This window comes from Haematobia irritans, chromosome 2 (genome assembly GCF_050003625.1).
Source record: "Haematobia irritans isolate KBUSLIRL chromosome 2, ASM5000362v1, whole genome shotgun sequence".
In the NCBI taxonomy this organism is placed as follows: Eukaryota; Metazoa; Arthropoda; class Insecta; order Diptera; family Muscidae; genus Haematobia; species Haematobia irritans.
The window spans coordinates 84,675,984-84,696,065 of record NC_134398.1 but is presented as its reverse complement, the minus strand read 5'-3'; the positions used below and the strand labels follow the sequence as shown (position 1 = coordinate 84,696,065).

Here is a 20,082-nt window from a genome sequence, read left to right as displayed (position 1 = left end):
CCATCTCTAGTAAATATTTAACTTTGTAGTTTTTTTTTTAATTTTCAATTCGAATCTTTGGTAAAAATTTGTTTTTTTAAATTTTGACTGCAGATTACTCAGAAGTGCAACAAATTTTCCAGAAAGACATATTTTTAGAAATGATGTATTAAATACAACAAACTTGATTTCATAGAATTCGGTCAAAATTATAAGACGTAAGAAATTTTTGCTGGTTGTATCTTGAAAGATATAGTGCGCATTTAAGGGTAGTTCATTCTTACTATTTATCAGAGTCACTCGAAAATTTTCTTTTAAGTTAGTTCATACGGCCATTGAACTTTATAGCCACGTTTAATTCATAAAATGTTTGAAACAAACTTAGCAAAAGGAACATTTCATTTGGCTGTGGAAAATTTCGAAAAAATAATAACATTCAACTACAAGCAAATAATTGTTTGGCAATAAAAATAAGTTAAATTTAGCTTTAGTTTAACTACGGACTTTTTTGAGTGTATATTCGGAAGAAGTCTATACACATTTTATTTTTTTTTGTCGGAATATGGACTGTAAATCACTTTGTTAATAAAATCCAAATGGAAAGTCCTATCAATACAAATCAATAGGAACATAATTTAACAAATGTCACAACCTTAAGATCCAAATGTTTTTTTATTAATATTTTTAGTTTAATGTCTTGGCGTTTATTAATTTTTATATCATTTCCTTACCAAAGTCTTCGCTTTTGCATTTGAGGTAGGGTATCTCTAGAATCGTTACTTCCACGTTAAGTGCTGTGTTTATCTTTGTTTGCTCATCTTTGTCCATCCGCAATATATATGCAGATAAAAAGAAACTGATGAAAAAATCGATTAGCAGTAACGTTACGAAACTTATTTAATCGACAGACAATCACGCTTCATACTCAGAGACTGAAACCCAGTGTTAACGATTTAAGCTTGTCTTGGGGCCGAGCAAAAACTAGCAAAAATAAAGATCATCTTTGACACGCTCCGCTAAAGAACAATGTTGGCGAGCAGATTTCATTGGTTTGCATTATTCAGTGCATTAGCACCAGCAGTACTGGGTGCCATCTACAATGGAGGCGGTGGAAATGAGATCCATCAAGCATATGTTCCACATTACCAACATCCGGACCAACAACTGCTGCACAATCAGCATCAGATGGTTTCCTACGACACCCACTTACCGAATCAGGCCCCAATGGCCACCGGAGACAACCACCACATGTATGTAGCACAACCCCAGGGTCACGGAAAGCAAGAAGCAATGCCCACGGTTCCGCAAATTTCACAAGGTGCTACGGCTTCGTACTTGCATACTGGACATTATTGTCAACAAAAGGATCACAACACCTTCCACCACATGGACGATAACCATTTGAAGGAATCCGCCAAGGATCCGAAAAACCTGAAGAATGGAGTGTATCAGTATGGCGCCATGACTTATGACTTGGGTCTACCACACTATGAAGTTATGAACCCACATGATCCCCCAGAGATAATTACATCCGATCATCCTCAATACCATGAGCACTTGGCCCACTTGCAGCGAACTCAAAATTACACATTCGAAGACTTTGGCTTTAGGCCAGCAACGCCATCGCCCATTGAGGAGGATACAACCACGAAGGCTCCAGAGCAAGAAGAGACAACCGAGGAAGACACCACTGTAACCGAGGAAGACACCACCGTAACCGAGGAAGACACCACTGTAACTGAGGCAGAGACCACCACAGAACAACCCACAACGACAACAGAATCGTCGAAAGAATTGAAGATGAGACAAGATCGCATTGAGAAAGAGCTCTCGAAAACCAAAGAAAAACTCCAGAAATTAAGTGAGGAACTCAAAACCAAATGTGACCGGCCCAAGGTGTATACATCGCGCACCAAAGAGGAAAGTGTCAGTTTTGTGGTGGCCCGTAAAAAGCAGTCTCCGAAGAAAAAAGTGAATGCTGCCCCCTTTAAGTTGGCACATGCAAAGGCGCATGCATATGCATATATCGGTGAGAAGAACAAGAAACATGGAAAAGGAGAGACTCCCAAGAAAAAAGGACCATACAATTTCTATGAGGAAAATTCGAGAGAGCAAGATAAGAAGATGAATACAAAGCAGGAAAATGAACACCCAAAAGTCAACAAGGATCACGCTCCACAAGCTCCAGAACATAACCATAGGAGCGAAATGTCACAAAACTCAAACAAGGTGATTGACTCAAACAATCATCACACATCTCCATGTGCCCAAGGTACCTGTAGACACGTGCATGAAGAACCTCAGCAAGGTTCTGCCACAAAAATAGCTCCTTATAATTTCTATGAACAAACTCCAAGGGAGCAAGGCAAAATCTCCTATCCACCAAAGCAAGTTGGACCATCTATGGGGTACCCTGCTTCACATAACCCTCTATACAATCATCACAATGCGATTTCTAAACACGAAATGGAAGAGCAACAATTCTCACGCCAATCTATGCAGATGCAATCGGATCAATCGGCTCCTAAAAAAATAGCTCCTTACAACTTCTATGCAGAAAATGCCAGTGCACAAGGGAGAAAGCATTATCCCAATAAGCTAACAAATAAAACTCCAATGGTGTTTGCACATGCATCTTCTCATCCAATGCCTCACGATACTGCCGGGAACGTAATTGGTAAACACGAAGGGGCGAACATACCAAACCATCATTCTCCGTATGTTCAAAATTTCAACAGCGGATCAATGACCAGCCAGTACCATAACGGTCCTTCGTCGCACGATCACCATATGTACGGGCCTCCGAAGTATCCCGGCTATCAAACTACACCAATTAACTACGACACTTTCAGTTTTCAGACAACCGAAGATCCTTTACAGATGGGCTTGAATAGTATCCGTCGCCTATATCGATCGGTCTCACCAAATAAAATGAAGAACCCAAAAATGTTGGAGAACTCTCCATCGAAATCAATGTAGCTTTTAAGTCGACTAAAATAAAAGATAGATTTCAATTAATTCGGCCTTAATATGGGGTAAATGCATTTGCATTGAACAAATATTGAAAGAGTGTGTGACTTAAATTTTAAGATACACATAATACACAATATTAAGGCCAAATTTATTTTAAATAAAGAAATTTTAATTAAAACTAAGTTCATAATATTTGATTTAAAAATTGTTTGCTTTAAATCTAGGATACGAATTATTGAAATTTGCGTCCCTCCATTAAAGCCGTATGTCATTAAAGTAAGGCAACTCCCCTTACAGTAAAGAAAAACAGATATAATCTCAAAAATTTTGCAAATACTTATTTGGAGAATTTTGCATCTTTTTTCAATGTAAATTTGTTGATCAGTTTATGGTGTCCCATAAGCCCATCCCGGAATGCTCCACCAATTTTTTTCCACTTTCGATTAAGTTCTATTGGGCCGTTGAAAATTTAAATTTTGAACAATTAAAGGTCGCAAAAAAGAATAGAAAATCAATAAAAATGTAAAAAACAATTAAAATAAAATTAAAAATCGCATCTCCGCGGGGATTTGAAGCTGTGCCAGTCCATGGAAGTTCTTATAAGAAGATTTGGCCAAATTACGAAAAATTTCAATATTCTGTTGAGTTTAATATATTTATAGAAAAAATATGTGCGGAAAATAACAAAATAAAAACGATATTTAACATAAAAATATATTTTTTTTAGAAAAAGATTTTATAAAACAACTCACCGCTGGTAAGACTTGAACCTGCGTTCTTAGTTTTTTATTCATAATAATAAAGAACATCTCGCACTGAAAAAAAGCATGTCCAGTTCCGAGCCAAAGAAGCGGAGAATACATGAAAGGACATTTTTAAGACACAATTCTGTTTTAAATTTGGGTTTTGTGTACTTGCTTCTAGGAAGCAAATTTTAATTTTTCGCTTTTTCAGCTTTTTTTTCTTCATATGCTATCAAAGTCCTTTAAAAACGAGTTAACGACAACTTTATTTTCCAAATTAAGACTCGACTTCCAATAGAAATTATGCTATGTTTCAAGTAAAAAACGTCTTTAAAATAAAGTGTTGAAAAACATGTCCTGTATTTGAACGGTTTTTTGCTTTGTAGTTAAGATGCAAAAACATAACAAATTTAAAGACAATTTCATTAAATTTAAAGAATTTTTCTGAATTTTTAAAGTCAAGTTAACCTTACCCCAAATATTTTTTCTTTCATGTTATGATACCAATTTTTAAGTGAAATCACTTAATTATAAGGACAATACGATTTCATTGAAAAGAATATCGACTTTTGGACAAGTAAAAAAACTTTATATAAGAGAAATGCGTCCTCTATGCTAAGCAAAATTTGCATTCGTATTTTAAAGACATGAAATCTTTGACCTCACGACAATATTTTTTTCAGTGCCTTAGTGTCATATTACACTTATCAAATATTCTCGTAGGGCCAAAGTTTTCATTTCCTTGAAGTACGAAACGAATTTTTTTCGTGTCCAGAAAAAAAAACTTTTCAATGAAGTCGTTTTGTTCTTATAGTTAAGTCATTTGGCTTAAACTTGGGTATCCTAAAATGAAAGAATATTTTGTTTGACTATGGACAACTTGGTTTTAATAATTGACTTTTTGCATCTTAACTACAAAGCAAAAAGGCGTTTAAAAATAGGAGATTGTTTTCAACACTTTACATTAAAGACTTTTTGACTTGAAACAAAGCATAATTTATTATTATTTTTATACCCACCACCATAGGATGGGGGGTATATTAACTTTGTCATTCCGTTTGTAACACATCGAAATATTGCTCTAAGACCCCATAAAGTATATATATTCTGGGTCGTGGTGAAATTCTGAGTCGATCTGAGCATGTCCGTCCGTCCGTCCGTCCGTCCGTCTGTTGAAATCACGCTACCTTCCGAACGAAACAAGCTATCGACTTGAAACTTGGCACAAGTAGTTGTTATTGATGTAGGTCGGATGGTATTGCAAATGGGACATATCGGTCCACTTTTACGTATAGCCCCCATATAAACGGACCCCAAAATTTGGCTTGCGAGGCCTCTAAGAGAAGCAAATTTCATCCGATCCGGCTGAAATTTGGTACATGGTGTTAGTATATGGTCTCTAACAACCATGCAAAAATTGGTCCACATCGGTCCATAATTTTATATAGCCCCCATATAAACCGATCCCCCGATTTGGCTTGCGAGGCCTCTAAGAGAAGCAAATTTCATCCGATCCGGCTGAAATTTGCTACATGGTGTTAGTATATGGTCTCTAACAACCATGCAAAAATTGGTCGACATCGGTCCATAATTATATATAGCCCCCATATAAACCGATCCCCCGATTTGGCTTGCGAGGCCGCTAAGAGAAGCAAATTTCATCCGATCCGGCTGAAATTTTGTACGTGATGTTAGAATATGGTCTTTAGCAACCATGCAAAAATTGGTCCACATCGGTTCATAATTATATATAGCCCCCATATAAACCGATCACCAGATTTGACCTCCGGAACCTCTTGGAAGACCAAAATTCATCTGATTCAGTTGAAATTTGGTATGTGGTGTTAATATATGGCCTCAAACTCCCATGCAAAAATTGGTCGATATCGGTGCATAATTATATATAGGCCCCATATAAACCGATCCCCAGATTTGACCTCCAGAGCCCCTTGGAAGAGCAAAATTCTTGCCATTCGGTTGAAATTTGGTACGTGATGTTAGTATATGGTATCCAACAACCATGCAGGAATTGGTTCCTATCAGTCCATAATTATATATAGCTCCCATATAAACCGATCCCCAGATTTGACCTCCGGTGCCTTTTGGAGAAGCAAAATTCATCCGTTCTGCTTGAAATTTGGTACGTGGTGGTAGTATATGATATTTAACAACCATGCCAAAAGTGGTCCATATCAGTCCATAATCGTACATAGCCCCATATAAACCGATCCCGTGATTTGGTTTTGGAACCTCTTGGAGAAGCAAATTTCATCCGAGTGAGTTGAAATTTGGTACATTGTGCTAGTATATGGTCGTTAACAACCATGCCTAACTAGGTCCATATCGGTCTATAGTTATATATGGCCCTCAGATAAATCGATCCCCAATCACACAAAAATATGTCCATATCAAGTTCATAATTGTATATAGCCCCCATATAAGCGACCCCCATATTTCAATTCTGGCTCTCTACGTACAAAAATTCCATATCGATTCGTAATTATTTGTAGACTTAACTATACATAACTTTTTTGTCTAATATATACCATGTATGGACTAAATCACCGTCTTTCGTAGAAGTTTCTACGCAATCCATGGTGGTGGGTACATAAGATTCGGCCTGGCCGAACTTGCGGCCGTATGTACTTGTTTATTATTATTATATATTATTATTATATTACTATAATTTATTACAAGTATTTTCCCGATTTTTAGTTCAATTTTCATTTTAAGTAGCAATCGTTTAGTTAAAAATTTTCTTAACTGGTAGTTAAAAATTCTTTTGTCATACTACACTCAAAAAAAAGTGAACTCACTATTTCACTAAATCCAATTTAAATATTTTTTAGTTCATGAAATTATTATATTTGGAGAAAGTTTCATTTACTCTAATACATTTTTGCGTACGTTAGTTAAATGAACTAAAAGACGGGGAAAAAATATACACAAATGAAGTAAAATGTTTTATTAAATTCGTACTTCTCACAAAATAGTTCATTATTTCTTTAAATTTGTAAATTTTACTACAACAGCGTCCATCATGAACTTCGTATGTCACTAAAGACATTCTTGCAATTTTGAACTCCAATTTTTTCCTTCAAACTACAAAATTTTCTTTAAAAAGTGAAAAAAATTATTTATGTCTAATAAATTTTTTTGAATTTGTCGAAAAATATTTACTTATTTTTGCGATATCGGCGTGATGCCAGCGCTTGTAATACTGTTTAGTTAAAAATTTCTAAAACTATTCAAAATTTTCTAAAATTAATCAAAAGTTTTCTTCCTGGTGGGTTCACTGTTTTTTCAGTGTATAGAACTAGTTGTGAAATGTAAAGTTCTTACTAAAAAATAAGTGCAATTTACTATAAGATCTTTACGTATGAGAAAACATTTTTGTACGAAAATTTAACTTGAAAGCCGATAGCAATTACTTACTGACAATTCCTATAGTTAATAATTGTAATCGGTTAATAAATAAGGGTTCTATGGCCAAATTTGGGATAATCGGGCTATACATATATATGGGAGCTATATCTAAATCTGAACCGATTTCGATGATTTTTTGCGCATATAGTTAGTGCTATAGAAGACTACATTTAGCCAAATTTGGGTAAGATCGGTTGATAAATAAGGGTTTTATGGCCAAATTTAGAAAAATCGGGCGGTACATATATATGGGAGCTATATCTAAATCTGAACCGATTTGGATGAAATTTTGCAGACTTGAAGGGCGATGGAAAAGATTACCTTTTGCCAAATTTGGTGACGATCCGTTTGAAAAAACGCGCAACGTGACCCCATTTGTCGAAATCGGGCGAAATGGGAGCTATATCTAAATTTGATCCGATTTCTTTCAAATTCAATAGCGTTCGTCCTTGTGCCCAAAAAACTCCCTGAACTAAATTTCATCAAAATCGGTTAATAATTGCGACCGGAATCCTGTGAACAACAAATACATGGACAGACGGACGGACGGACACCAAGCGCTAGATCGACTCAGGAGGTGATTCTGAGTCGATCGGTATATATTTTATGGGGTCTAAAATCAATATTTCTGGTAGGCACATTTTTTGGCCGATCAAACGTATGTGGTTTAGTGTATAAAAATCCCTGCAAAAAAGGATTTTTCCTTTTCACTGCTTTCTTGTTCCATGTGGGTGTAATTGTTATTCCCAAAAACCATTGTGTTAAGAACTTCCATTATAAGTTTTTATAATAAAATACTTTTGCTTAAAGAAAGTTTGCTTTAAATGTATGAAAATGTTCGTAATAATGGGTCTTTTCGGAAATGCAGTGTTGCGCTGCAACTGCTGCGCAACATTGATTTTGTTGCGCAGCTGTTGCCGATAAGCTATTGCAGCTGCTTTTTTGTTGCATATTTTGTATGCAATTTAGAACGCAAAAACACCACAAACGGAAAAGTATATAATACATTTTATTTGTGAATTAGATTCTTCAAATGGGTCAAATCTATGTTATTTACAGAAAAAAGATATCTAAAGTATAAAAAGCGAAATTTAATACTGCAACAAGTTTGCAAGACGATACGAAGAATTCCAAAAGTTTTGGGATACTTTGAAGTCGTCAATCAATACCCGGATGATGTTTTTTTCAATCACTTCCGTATGGGCCGATCTACATTTCAAGTAAGCATAACAATATTTGTCAAACGTGTGTGTAAAATTCCTGATTTCAGTCCTTGCTGTGTGCGCTTGAACCATTCTGGATAACATATTTGCATATTTATAAATTTCCTATTTGTCTGCTCCTTCGTGAGTGTGAAATCAGGTTTATTTTCCTTAATTTTGTCGACCACTTTGCTCCAGAACACAGATTTTTGTTTCGGCCTGACGCAAAGTCGCCCTCCATATCCAAACGTGCTCTTACTATTAATTTAGTTGTCTTGGAATCAACCTCTACCCTAAAAAATTATGAAAATATAATAAAAATATTATAAACATATAATATAATAATTAAAAAAAAAAAAACTAAATTGAAAATTTTAATACTTACTCGTTCTCTGCATCAGCCATTTTTATACTGCGTGTTTTTTATTACGTTTGCGCAACATATGCTACATTGTTGCATTTTAGAACATATCCCAATAAACACAGGATGAGCGTTTTTCAAATGCAAAAACTTTTCAGTTTGATGGTAAATATAATTTTCAACATAAATTCAACTTGACTTGAAATAACTCATCTTCAATACATCTTCAAATTGTTTGTGAATTACTTCCAATTTGCCAAAATGTTGACGAAATCTTTGAAAAGGTGTTGAAGATAATATGAGAAAACTTTGACAAAACACTACCCTAAAATGCAACGAAAAAACCATGTGGTTTTCAATACTTATTTGTGCAACGAAGTTCGTGGTCAATTGCAAGAAATAATAAAAAATGGAAAATAACCAAATAGTTTATAAAAAGAGGTAAGTGAAAATAATAAATGAAATAAAACTTTAAGGAAGTCACTAAATGTATATCTCTTTGCAGAAAACTAAAATTATGGATTCTACTTTTTTGAAAACATTAAAAAGCTGACCGATGAAAAAATGGTGGACAATTAACTGGAACTGCTTCAAATAGTTTATAATAATTGGTCAATATGAAAAATTAAATCATCACTTTAGAGAAGTCACTAAATTTAAATCTCTTTGCAGAAAACTAAAATCTTTGGATGCTACATTCTTGCAAACATTAAGAAGCTGACCAATGAAAAATGATTGGCTTATCGACAAGAAAACGTTTCCAGAAACATTACAAGTGCAACCATATAAAATTGGTAAAAACAACAAATTGTTGAAATCAACAACTTCTGGATGAAGATGTGCATCACATCGTCAGTTTAATTCATATGCTGTGTGGCATGTAGCGCCATCTTGTTGAAACCACATGTCAACCAAGTTCAGTTCTTCCATTTTTGGCAACAAAAAGTTTGTTAGCATCGAACGATAGCGATCGCCATTCACCGTAACGTTGCGTCCAACAGCATCTTTGAAAAAATACGGTCCAATGATTCCACCAGCGTACAAACCACACCAAACAGTGCATTTTTCGGGATGCATGGGCAGTTCTTGAACGGCTTCTGGTTGCTCTTCACTCCAAATGCGGCAATTTTGCTTATTTACGTAGCCATTCAACCAGAAATGAGCCTCATCGCTGAACAAAATTTGTCGATAAAAAAGCGGATTTTCTACCAACTTTTCTAGGGCCCATTCACTGAAAATTCGACGTTGTGGCAGATCGTTCGGCTATTCATGATGAAATGTCAAAGCATACTGAGCATCTTTCTCTTTGACACCATGTCTGAAATCCCACGTGATCTGTCAAATACTAATGCATGAAAATCCTAACCTCAAAAGAATCACCCTTTATTATCAGTTTAAAATGGATATTTTGTGAATTCCTTCTGCTGAAAATCAATTCTAACACGCGGTCCAGTACGTTCCTAATTTCAAATTGCCCGCATGTTAATAAATTTTAATGCTGTTTTATGACACCAAAAGGAAGGAAATCGAATTATCAATGCAAATGTGTTTACTAATAATGTTTAAGATATTTAAAGTTTTGTTGTTTGTTTTTTTTTTCTTATTTGTGATATGTTTAATAATCAATTGGTATTGTAGTGTATTATGTAGTGTAGTGTATTATTATATATGTTATTTTGATGAAAATGAATAAATTATACAAAATTCATAGAATTTTGGCTTTGACTTTCAATTTGAAGTGGGGATATCATTCATACAAATTTAGGTTGAAAAGTATTTGCAACGATGTTAATTTTGAATTTGACTCGCATCGTAAACTGTTTGACAAATTATTGAGTAGCGATGCATTTCAGTTTGAGGATAACACTTGAGATATTATTGCTAATGTGTGTCACTGTTGAGGGTAATGTCTGTTTTTTGTTGAGAACGCGATTTTCTCAACAATTTCTCAACTTGAATATTACCCTAATCCTTTGAAAAAATGTTTGAAAAATTGTTGAAATTTTGCATTTTTCAAACGTTTGTGTTTATTGGGATGACGCTTACAGTGTTGCCGGATGTTGCAATTATGAATGTGATGCGCAGCAGTTGCAGCGCAACACTGCGTTTCCGAAAAGGCCCAATATAACGGTTTGTTGTTCATTTAATTATTTAATTTCTCTGTACTGTGGAATGATTGATATAAAAATAGTTTAGTCGTCGACATTTTAAAGAAACTGTTAACCAAATTTTATTATCGGGTTTCCCAAAAAATAATCAAGTTAACCAAAATAATACTGACTTTTTAACTTGGTAGGGGTATATAAATCTAATGGTTTTGTAAAATTGAACTAAAATACAATGCCATAGATGAACTAAAATTTAAGAGAATTATAAACTAAACAAGTAGAAAAAATCTTAAGGGCTAGATCATGGTCAATTTTACTACAGTTTAGTTCATTTTGCAATGGATTCACAAAGGGTTCACTGTTTTCAGTGCAAAAAAGAATGGAAAATCAACAAAAATTAAATTAAAAATTTCACCCCGGCGAGGATTTGACTTTCTTACATCCATGTAATGGATCCGAAAACGAAGTACTTCTATCCTATGACAAGCCCATGTAAATTCATTAGAGATGATCCAAGTTTGCACTACATCAAAAGTTGAGGATACAAACTACAAACTCTTTTTTTCTTGGGTTTCAGCTGAACAGACCTACTTTGGATACTTATCCGCTCTAACGAAGTTAAAATTGTCAAAATTAGTTAGAAAAATTAAAATCAGAAATGAACGAAGATATACACTAGATAGGGTCACGGCCTAAAGGAAAAAAAACAGTTGATGCGGTCACCCCCCAGTTTTGTAGCATATTCGAAGACAATTTCAGAACACCAAAACTTTTTTTCCGTGCACCCTACGACCCCCGAAATACAATTTATTGTGCTATGTCGTCATTTGAAGTCCGATCGAAAAGAAACGCATATCGTTGTTCGTGGTTGATCAGGGGCTATATTTCGTGCATTGGTCATTTTTGACTCCAACGTCAAATTTGATTTTTAATTTTTTTATTTCGCTTCGTATACCCCTATGACGCCTATTTCTATTAACCATTATAAAGATCTTAACAAAATATGAAACTTTTGCTTTTGAAGTATTTACTTATATTCATAAACAAAAAAGTTACAGAGATTTTAAAAAGTCAATAGGTCACCCTACACAACACTAAATAGTTTTTGCTGTGTTGTCATGATGTCCGATCGAAACCACATGCACATCGTTATTCATATCTACGAAATTGATTTATAAGACAAAACCTGTTTATCTGTAAATTTCTAACGGTACCTTTGTATACATACTCGTTGTTTGCACTACGGCATTTTCTGCGTTATGCAAAGTGCATGTGTTTTTGCTAGAATAATTTGAGAGCCTACTGTTTTCATCACGTTTATTTATAAAGGTTTATAAGTTGGAATTTTCGTAATTTTCCACAATTCTGTTACCACTTTTATTGCAACTTTTATATAACATGTAAGCTTTTTATTTTTTTAACACTTGCGGTGCCTGCTTTCTTTAAATATAAAAGGAATTCAATAACTTGATGATTTGTTGGTAATTTAATTTTGTCGATATCCCGAGCTTCGAATTTCATTTTGTTTTCACTTTTTTCAAATACTATCAACAGCCTTCTCTCACAAAAATATGGACAGACTTAAAAAATCATGTAGCGAAAGTGATTGTTAGAATTTTAAAACAGTAGGCTCTTAAGTTGTTCTAGCAAAAACACATGCACTTTGCATAACGCAGAAAATGCCGTAGTGCAAACAACGAGTATGTATACAAAAGTACCGTTAAAAATTTACAGATAAACAGGTTTTGTGTTCTAAATGCCTTATAAATTAATTTCGTAGATATGAATAACGATGTGCATGTGGTTTCGATCGGACATCATGACAACACAGCAAAAACTATTTGGTGGTGTGTAGGGTGACCTATTGACTTTTTAAAATCTCTGTAACTTTTTTGTTTATGAATATAAGTAAATACTTCAAAAGCAAAAGTTTCATATTTTGTTAAGATCTGTATAATGGTTATTAGAAATTGGCGTCATAGGGGTATACGAAGCGAAATAAAAAAATTAAAAATCAAATTTGACGTTGGAGTCAAAAATGACCAATGCACGAAATATAGCCCCTGATCAACCACGAACAACGATATGCGTTTCTTTTCGATCGGACTTCAAATGACGACATGGCACAATAAATTGTATTTCGAGGGGTCGTAGGGTGCACGGAAAAAAAAGTTTTGGTGTTCTGAAATTGTCTTCGAATATGCTACAAACTGGGGGGTGACCGCATCAACTTTTTTTCGTGACCCTATCTAATATACACACTGAAAAGATATACACACTGAAAAAAAATATTGTCGTGAGGCCAAAGATTTCATGTCCTTAATATACGAATGCAAATTTTGCTTAGCGTAGAAGTCGCATTTCTGCAATATAAAGTTTTTTCTTGTCCAAAAGTCGATAAACTTTTCAATGAAGTCGTATTGTCTTCATAATTAAGTGGTTTAACTTAAAAGTGGGTATCATAACATGAAAGAAACACTTTTTGGGCTAAGGTCAACATGACTTTAATAATCCTGAAAAATTCTTTAAAATTAATGAAATTGTCTTTAAATTTGTTGTCTTTTTGCATCTTGACTACAAAGCTAAAAATTGTTCAAAAATAGGTCATGTTTTTCAACACTTTATTTTAAAGACGTTTTTACTGGAAATCGAGTCTGAATTTGGAAAATAAAGGTGTTGTTAACTTGTTTTTAAAGGACGTTGATTGCATATGAAGAAAAAATGCTGAAGAGACGAAAAATTAAAAAGTACGCAAAACCCAAATCTAAAAGAGAATTGTGTTTTAAAAGTATCCTTACTTGAATTCTCTGCTTCTTTGGCTCGGAATCAATACCAAAATTGTTAAAGACAAAATTTTTTGAACCGAGCATGCTCTTTTCAGTGCAGGGGCTGAAAAAAACTAGCTCGGTTCCAAAGTTTTTGTCTCTGCTCTAATGATTTTGTATTGATTCTGAGCCAAAGAAACAGATAATAAAAGTACCATTAAGACACAATTCTCTTTTAAATATGACTTTCGCGTACCTGATACTATGAAACAAACTTGAATTTATTCGGTTTTCTTCATATGCTATCAAATTTCCAAGTTCAGACTCAACTTCAAATAGAAAAATGATATAATTCAAATTTAAAGACGATTTCACTAATTATTAAATAAATAATTTTGAAACAATGTTTCAATTGTTTCAAAATTATTTAAGCCAAGTTGTCCCTACACTGAAAAAAAGCATATTCGGTTCCAAACATTTTGTCTTTACTTTAAAAAATTTGGTATTGATTCCGAGCCAAAGAAGCGGAGAATACAAGTAAGGATACTTTTAAGACACAATTCTCTTTTAAATTTAGGTTTTGTGTACTTGCTTCTAGGAAGCAAATTTTAATTTTTCGCTTTCTCATCTTTTTTTCGTCATATGCTATGAAAGTCCTTTCAAAAGGAGTTAACGGAAACTTTATTTTCCAAATTAGGACTCGACTTCCAGTAGAAATTATGCTATGTTTGAAGTAAAAAACTTCTTTAAAATAAAGTTTTGAAAAACATGTCCTATATTTGAACGATTTTTTGCTTTGTAGTCAAGATGCAAAAAGACAACAAATTTAAAGACAATTTCATTAAATTTAAAGGATTTTTCTGAATTATTAAAGTCAAGTTGACCTTAGCATATAAATTTTTTCTTTCATGTTAAGATACCCATTTTTAAGTCAAATCACTTAATTATAAGGAAAATACAACTTCATTGAAAAGTTTATCGACTTTTGGACAAGGAAAATAACTTTATTTTAGAGAAATGCGTCTTCTATGCTAAGCAAAATGTGTATTCGTATTTTAAAGACATGAAATCTTTGACCTCACGACAATATTTTTTTCAGTGTAGTCACACAAAAATTTCGTTCATGTAAAGATACCCATTTCGAAGTCGAATCACTTAATTAAGAGCAAGGAAACAATTTTGTCAGAGAAATGCGTCTCCTATGCTAAGCAAAACACGCATTCGTATTTGAACGACAATATTTTCTTCAGTGTATTTACTTATGAACCAATTGATATTCTTCTACACCAATTACTTCCATCCTATGACAAATCCCATAATCCAAATTATCAAGCCCGTCAAATTATAAGTAGTCAGCATATGGTTTGGCGAAGAATGCATGTGTCTGCAACATACTCGTACATTCACTTTAATTTATAAACATGACACCAATAAGAAAGCAAAAATTTAAATGTAAAAAAAAAAATTGAAAAAAATAAATAAAACAAAACAAAACCACCGTATAACAAAAACACTGATAATAATAATTTTAGGTGTTCCTAATTTTAGTACAATGACTTTAAGACTTCTCCAATTTTCCAACAATGCTTAAGCAAATTAAATTTATTTTAAATTTACGAATTCATTCATTGAGTTTTGTTATAAAATGAGAAACAAATCGTTCGATTAAGCGGATTTACTATGAATTCACTTCAGGATAGTTTAACTCATCAAGTTTCAACTTCAGTATAGTGAATCCCTTTGGGTGTCTGAAAAAATATTAGGTTCCAAACAGAAAAACGCCTTAAAACAATAAACCAATATTTTTCGATACAAATTTAGGATACACACACTAAAAAAAGAGTTTTTTTTTCGAGGAACCAAATTTTAGACAAATCAAAAAAACAATCAAAACGAATAAACATTTTAGTGATAATTGTTGCATCGTTTGCCATAAATTCGGGTTTAGGTTAGGTTAGGATGTGGTGCAAAATCACATCATTTCCAATGATCTAAGTATGGGAGTTTTCTGGGTTATGATTATATCTTTCGAGAACTCTGTCTGTCACCAATTTTGTGAAGTGAATGGCACTAGGTTAGGTTAGGTTAGGTGGCAGCCCGATGTATCAGGCTCACTTAGACAATTCAGTCCATTGTGATACCACATTGGTGAACTTCTCTCTTATCACTGAGTGCTGCCCGATTCCATGTTAAGCTCAATGACAAGGGACCTGCTTTTTATAGCCGAGTCCGAACGGAGTTCCACATTGCAGTGAAACCACTTAGAGAAGCTTGAAACCCTCAGAAATGTCACCAGCATTACTGAGGTGGGATAATCCACCGCTGAAAAACTTTTTGGTGTTCGGTCGAAGCACACTGAAAAAAATATTGTCGTGAGGTCAAAGATTTCGTGTCTTTAAAATACGAATGCAAATTTTGCTTAGCATATAAGCGCATTTCTCTAATATAAAGTTTTTTCCTTGTCCACAAGTCGATAAACTTTTCAATGAAGTCGTATTGTCCTTATAATTAAGTGATTTGAATTAAAAATGGGTATCATAACATGAAAGAAAAAATGTTTGGGCTAAGGTCAACTTGACTTTAATAATTCAGAAAAATTCTTTAAATTTAATGAAAGTGTCTTTAGATTGGTTGTCTTTTTGCATCTTGACTACAAAGCAAAAAATCGTTCAAATATAGGACATGTTTTTCAAAACTTTATTTTAAAGAAGTGTTTTACTTGAAACATAGCATAATTTCTACTGGAAGTCGAGTCTTAATTTGGAAAATAAAGTTGTCGTTAACTCGTTTTTAAAGGACTCTGATAGCATATGAAGAAAAAAAGATGAGAAAGCGAAAAATTAAAATTTGCTTCCTAGAAGCAAGTACACAAAAAATTTTCCACAATTTGAACATAAATCTCAAATTAAGAGGTACAATATTCTATTGAAATAAAATTTTAACAAAATCTTCTATAGAAATAAAATTTTGACGAAATGTTCTTAGAAATAATTATAATTTTGAAAGAATTTACTATATACGAAAAATATAGAAATAAAAAATTTCAAGAACGTCCTATAAAAATATGCAAAAATTCTCTACAGATATAAAGTACTCAGAAAGTTTTCTATAGAAATAAAATTTTTGACAAGATTTTCTATATAAATATAATTTTGACGACATTTTCTATAAAACTAAAATTTTGACAAAATTTTCTATAGAAATAAAATTTTGTCAAAATTGTCTATAGAAATAAAATTTTGACAAAATTTTCTATAGAAATTAAATTTGGGCAACTTTTTCTGTAGAAATAAAATTTGGGCAACGTTTTCTGTAAAAATAAAATTTTCTATCAATTTAATGTAAAACATATCTTACGAATAAAACAATTTTTTTATATACTAACTAAAAAAATTTGATCAACAACTTAAAATTTTGTTTTTTATTTGGTAGATTTTTGGTAAAATTTTCTTCAAATTTTGGTGGAGTATTTTTGGCACGAGTGGCAACCGTGATACTAATACTGTAGGCGTAAAATGAGGTATAGCTCCAACATGTATGAAATCTCTAACAAAAACTCGCAATTTCTCTATCTGGCAACTGTCAAATGTAACCTTTCTTTTTTGGCTCTGCTTTTAGTCAAAATTTTTGAACGCAGCTAATATCGTCATTTTTGGGGCAAAAATCGAAAAATCGTCAAAATGCCGATAAATTTGCTCCTCCAAGAGGCTCCAAAACCAAATCTCGGGATCGGTTTATATGGGGGCTATAAATGATTATGGACTGATATGGACCACTTTTGGCATGGTTGTTAAATATCATATACTACCACCACGTACCAAATTTCAACCAGATCAGATGAATTTTTCTTCTCCAAAAGGCACCGGTGGTCAAATCTGGCGATCGGTTTATATGGAAGCTATATATAATTATGGACCGATATGGACCAATTTTTCATGGTCATTAGAGACCATATACTAACATCATGTACCAAATTTCAGCCGGATCTGATGAAATTTGTTTCTCTTAGAGGCTTTGCAAGCCAAATCGGGGGATCGGTTTATATGGGGGCTATATATAATTATGGACCGATGTGGACCAATTTTTGCATGGTTGTTAGAGACCATATACTAACACCATGTACCAAATTTTAGCCGGATCGGATGAAATTTGCTTCTCTTAGAGGCCTCGCAAGCCAAATTTGGGGGTCCGTTTATATGGGGGCTATACGTAAAAGTGGACCGATATGGCCCATTTGCAATACCATCCGACCTACATCAATAACAACTACTTGTGCCAAGTTTCAAGTCGATAGATTGTTTCGTTCGGAAGTTAGCGTGATTTCAAAAGACAGACGGACGGACGGACATGCTCAGATCGACTCAGAATTTCACCACGACCCAGAATATATATACTTTATGGGGTCTTAGATCAATGTGTTACAAACGGAATGACAAAGTTAATATACCCCCCATCCTATGGTGGAGGGTATAAAAAGAGATGGAAACCGAGAGGGTTGACAAAAGATGTCAACATAACACAGCTAGAGAATCAAAAGGGAGCAACTTCTGTGAAACCGTATGTATGTTGTTTCGGAAAACTGTTTTATGATAAGGCCAAAAATTTGATATGCTTAAGTCTAAATATTATTTCATTTGAATATTAGAATGAGTATTCGGAGTAAAGAGAATAGACCATAGACAATAGATGTTATATAGATAGGCAATGTGTCTCTTTTAAAAAAATGTGTCAGTTCCAAAAATTAATTTTCTGACATTTCGTTTTGATTTTTTCGTAAAGAGTCAGTCCCATATATTAATTTTCGTGCATTTGCTTTTGTGTTGTTCGTAAAGAGCAATGCTGCTCAAAATTAAATTTCGTATTTTCGCGGTGTGTTTGTCATTTTGGCATTATGGGCACAATTTTTTGGTTCTTAAAAGAAATCGGAACGTACCACAGTGGACGATTGGGCCTCGCTAGCGGCATTTAATTCAAATTTTCAAATTTGAAAAAGCGTTAATTTTTTTCACAAATCGATAACAGATGCTTTGATTAGATTTTTGGCGTTTTTCTATAAGCTCTACGATCAGCTGATCATCAGCTGTGAGCTGTCAAACGCAAAATATGTTTTAGCAAGTGCTTTACAATATTTTTTCTTTGTTATGCGCATTGATTTCGAGCTCCTTGGAAATTTACAATTTTAACTTGTTTTATTAAAAGTGTGGCTTTTTATTAACTTCTATGTATGTATTACATAAAAAATCAGTGTTTGTGACCGGTCTTTAAATGTGTTGTTCATAAAATGTAGTGGTAATTAAGTGTATTAACAACTAGCCCGCACTAGCGTGCACCTGTCGTTCGTGGAGTAGAACTTTCAAGATTCGCACGGATTCGGTCTAACTCTTTTTTTAGCTGGAAGTATGAGTCATTGTGCGTCCAAAATGTGTAATATGAACTGCTATTACGTGCAAACCTTTAAATCATGGTACTTTTTAGGAACAATGTCGGTATCAAAACGGGTACATTTTTTAGTATGGCATGAAGAAGCGATCCCAACCAAGAAGTTTCTCACCATCGAAAACTTTATTTTTGGTACTGTTCTCAAAAACCTTAAATATACTCAGGAGGAGCAGTACGAGATTGGCAAAAAGCTTCGAAATTTTACTAGTAAGCTTGTAGAAAAGTGGAAAAACTGTAGAAGAAATAAGGTTTTTTTTGAAAACAAAAACCAGGAATGGCTAGATACGCCGTTAGTATTAATTGAAAGATCATCTTCCGAAATTATTGGACGTCCACAAAAAGATATTTCGGAGTGTTGCAAAAAAACGCAAGTTAAGAAATTGTCAGGCCTTACTGAAGATGTGCCAACAGAAGCATTGTTGGTAGCTGCAAGCTGCAGCTTGTATAAAGGTGGAAAACGTAGTGCTTCACAGCTGGTGTCAATGCTAAACTCCGACGATGAGTTTAGCGGTAAGATTTTGAAAACTATGAGTACCCCTCAGCGTCTACCAACAAAATTTTCTGATGAAAAAGCACTGGCGCTATTTGTAGATGTTGGACATACCAAGTACACATGGAATTTGTCAAAGAGAGCCGCCGATATATATCCATGCTACGACAAACTGCGTTGTGCGAAAAAAAAATGCTATCCTAGTGTCATCACGGTCACTGATCATTTCGCTGAGGTACCATTACAAAGCTTAGTAGACCATACGATTGCTAGGATTATTGAAGCACACCCAGAAAGTTTTCAAAACCATATTGAAAATAATAATAACACACAATTAAATGCTACCTACAAATGGGGTTGTGATGGCAGCAGCGGCCATTCTACTTACAGGCAAAAATTTAATGACTTCGATGGAGACATGATAGATCAATATTTATTTTCAATTTGTATGGTACCATTGATAGTGCAGAAAGGACCGACAGTTTTATGGAAAAACAATCGGCCTTCTTCTACCCGATATTGTCGACCCATTAAATTACTTTGCGAGAAAGAATCGGCAGACTTGTCTCGCAGAGAAATTCAAAACATTAACAGCC

The 20,082-nt window shown here is 33.9% G+C and overlaps 1 protein-coding gene across 1 annotated transcript; it reads left to right on the top strand.

Annotated features, from left to right (window-relative positions):
* Positions 1-893: 893 nt before the first annotated feature.
* Positions 894-3,134, top strand: LOC142225676 (uncharacterized). Its single transcript, XM_075295497.1, has one exon. It carries the CDS (start codon positions 1,006-1,008, stop codon positions 2,956-2,958), a length of 1,953 nt encoding a protein of 650 aa, XP_075151612.1. The 5' UTR covers positions 894-1,005; the 3' UTR covers positions 2,959-3,134.
* Positions 3,135-20,082: the final 16,948 nt, after the last annotated feature.

Bases quoted from the DNA above. Each gene is read 5' to 3' on its own strand.
- LOC142225676 (XM_075295497.1), top strand. From the start codon at position 1,006: ATGTTGGCGAGCAGATTTCATTGGTTTGCATTATTCAGTGCATTAGCA.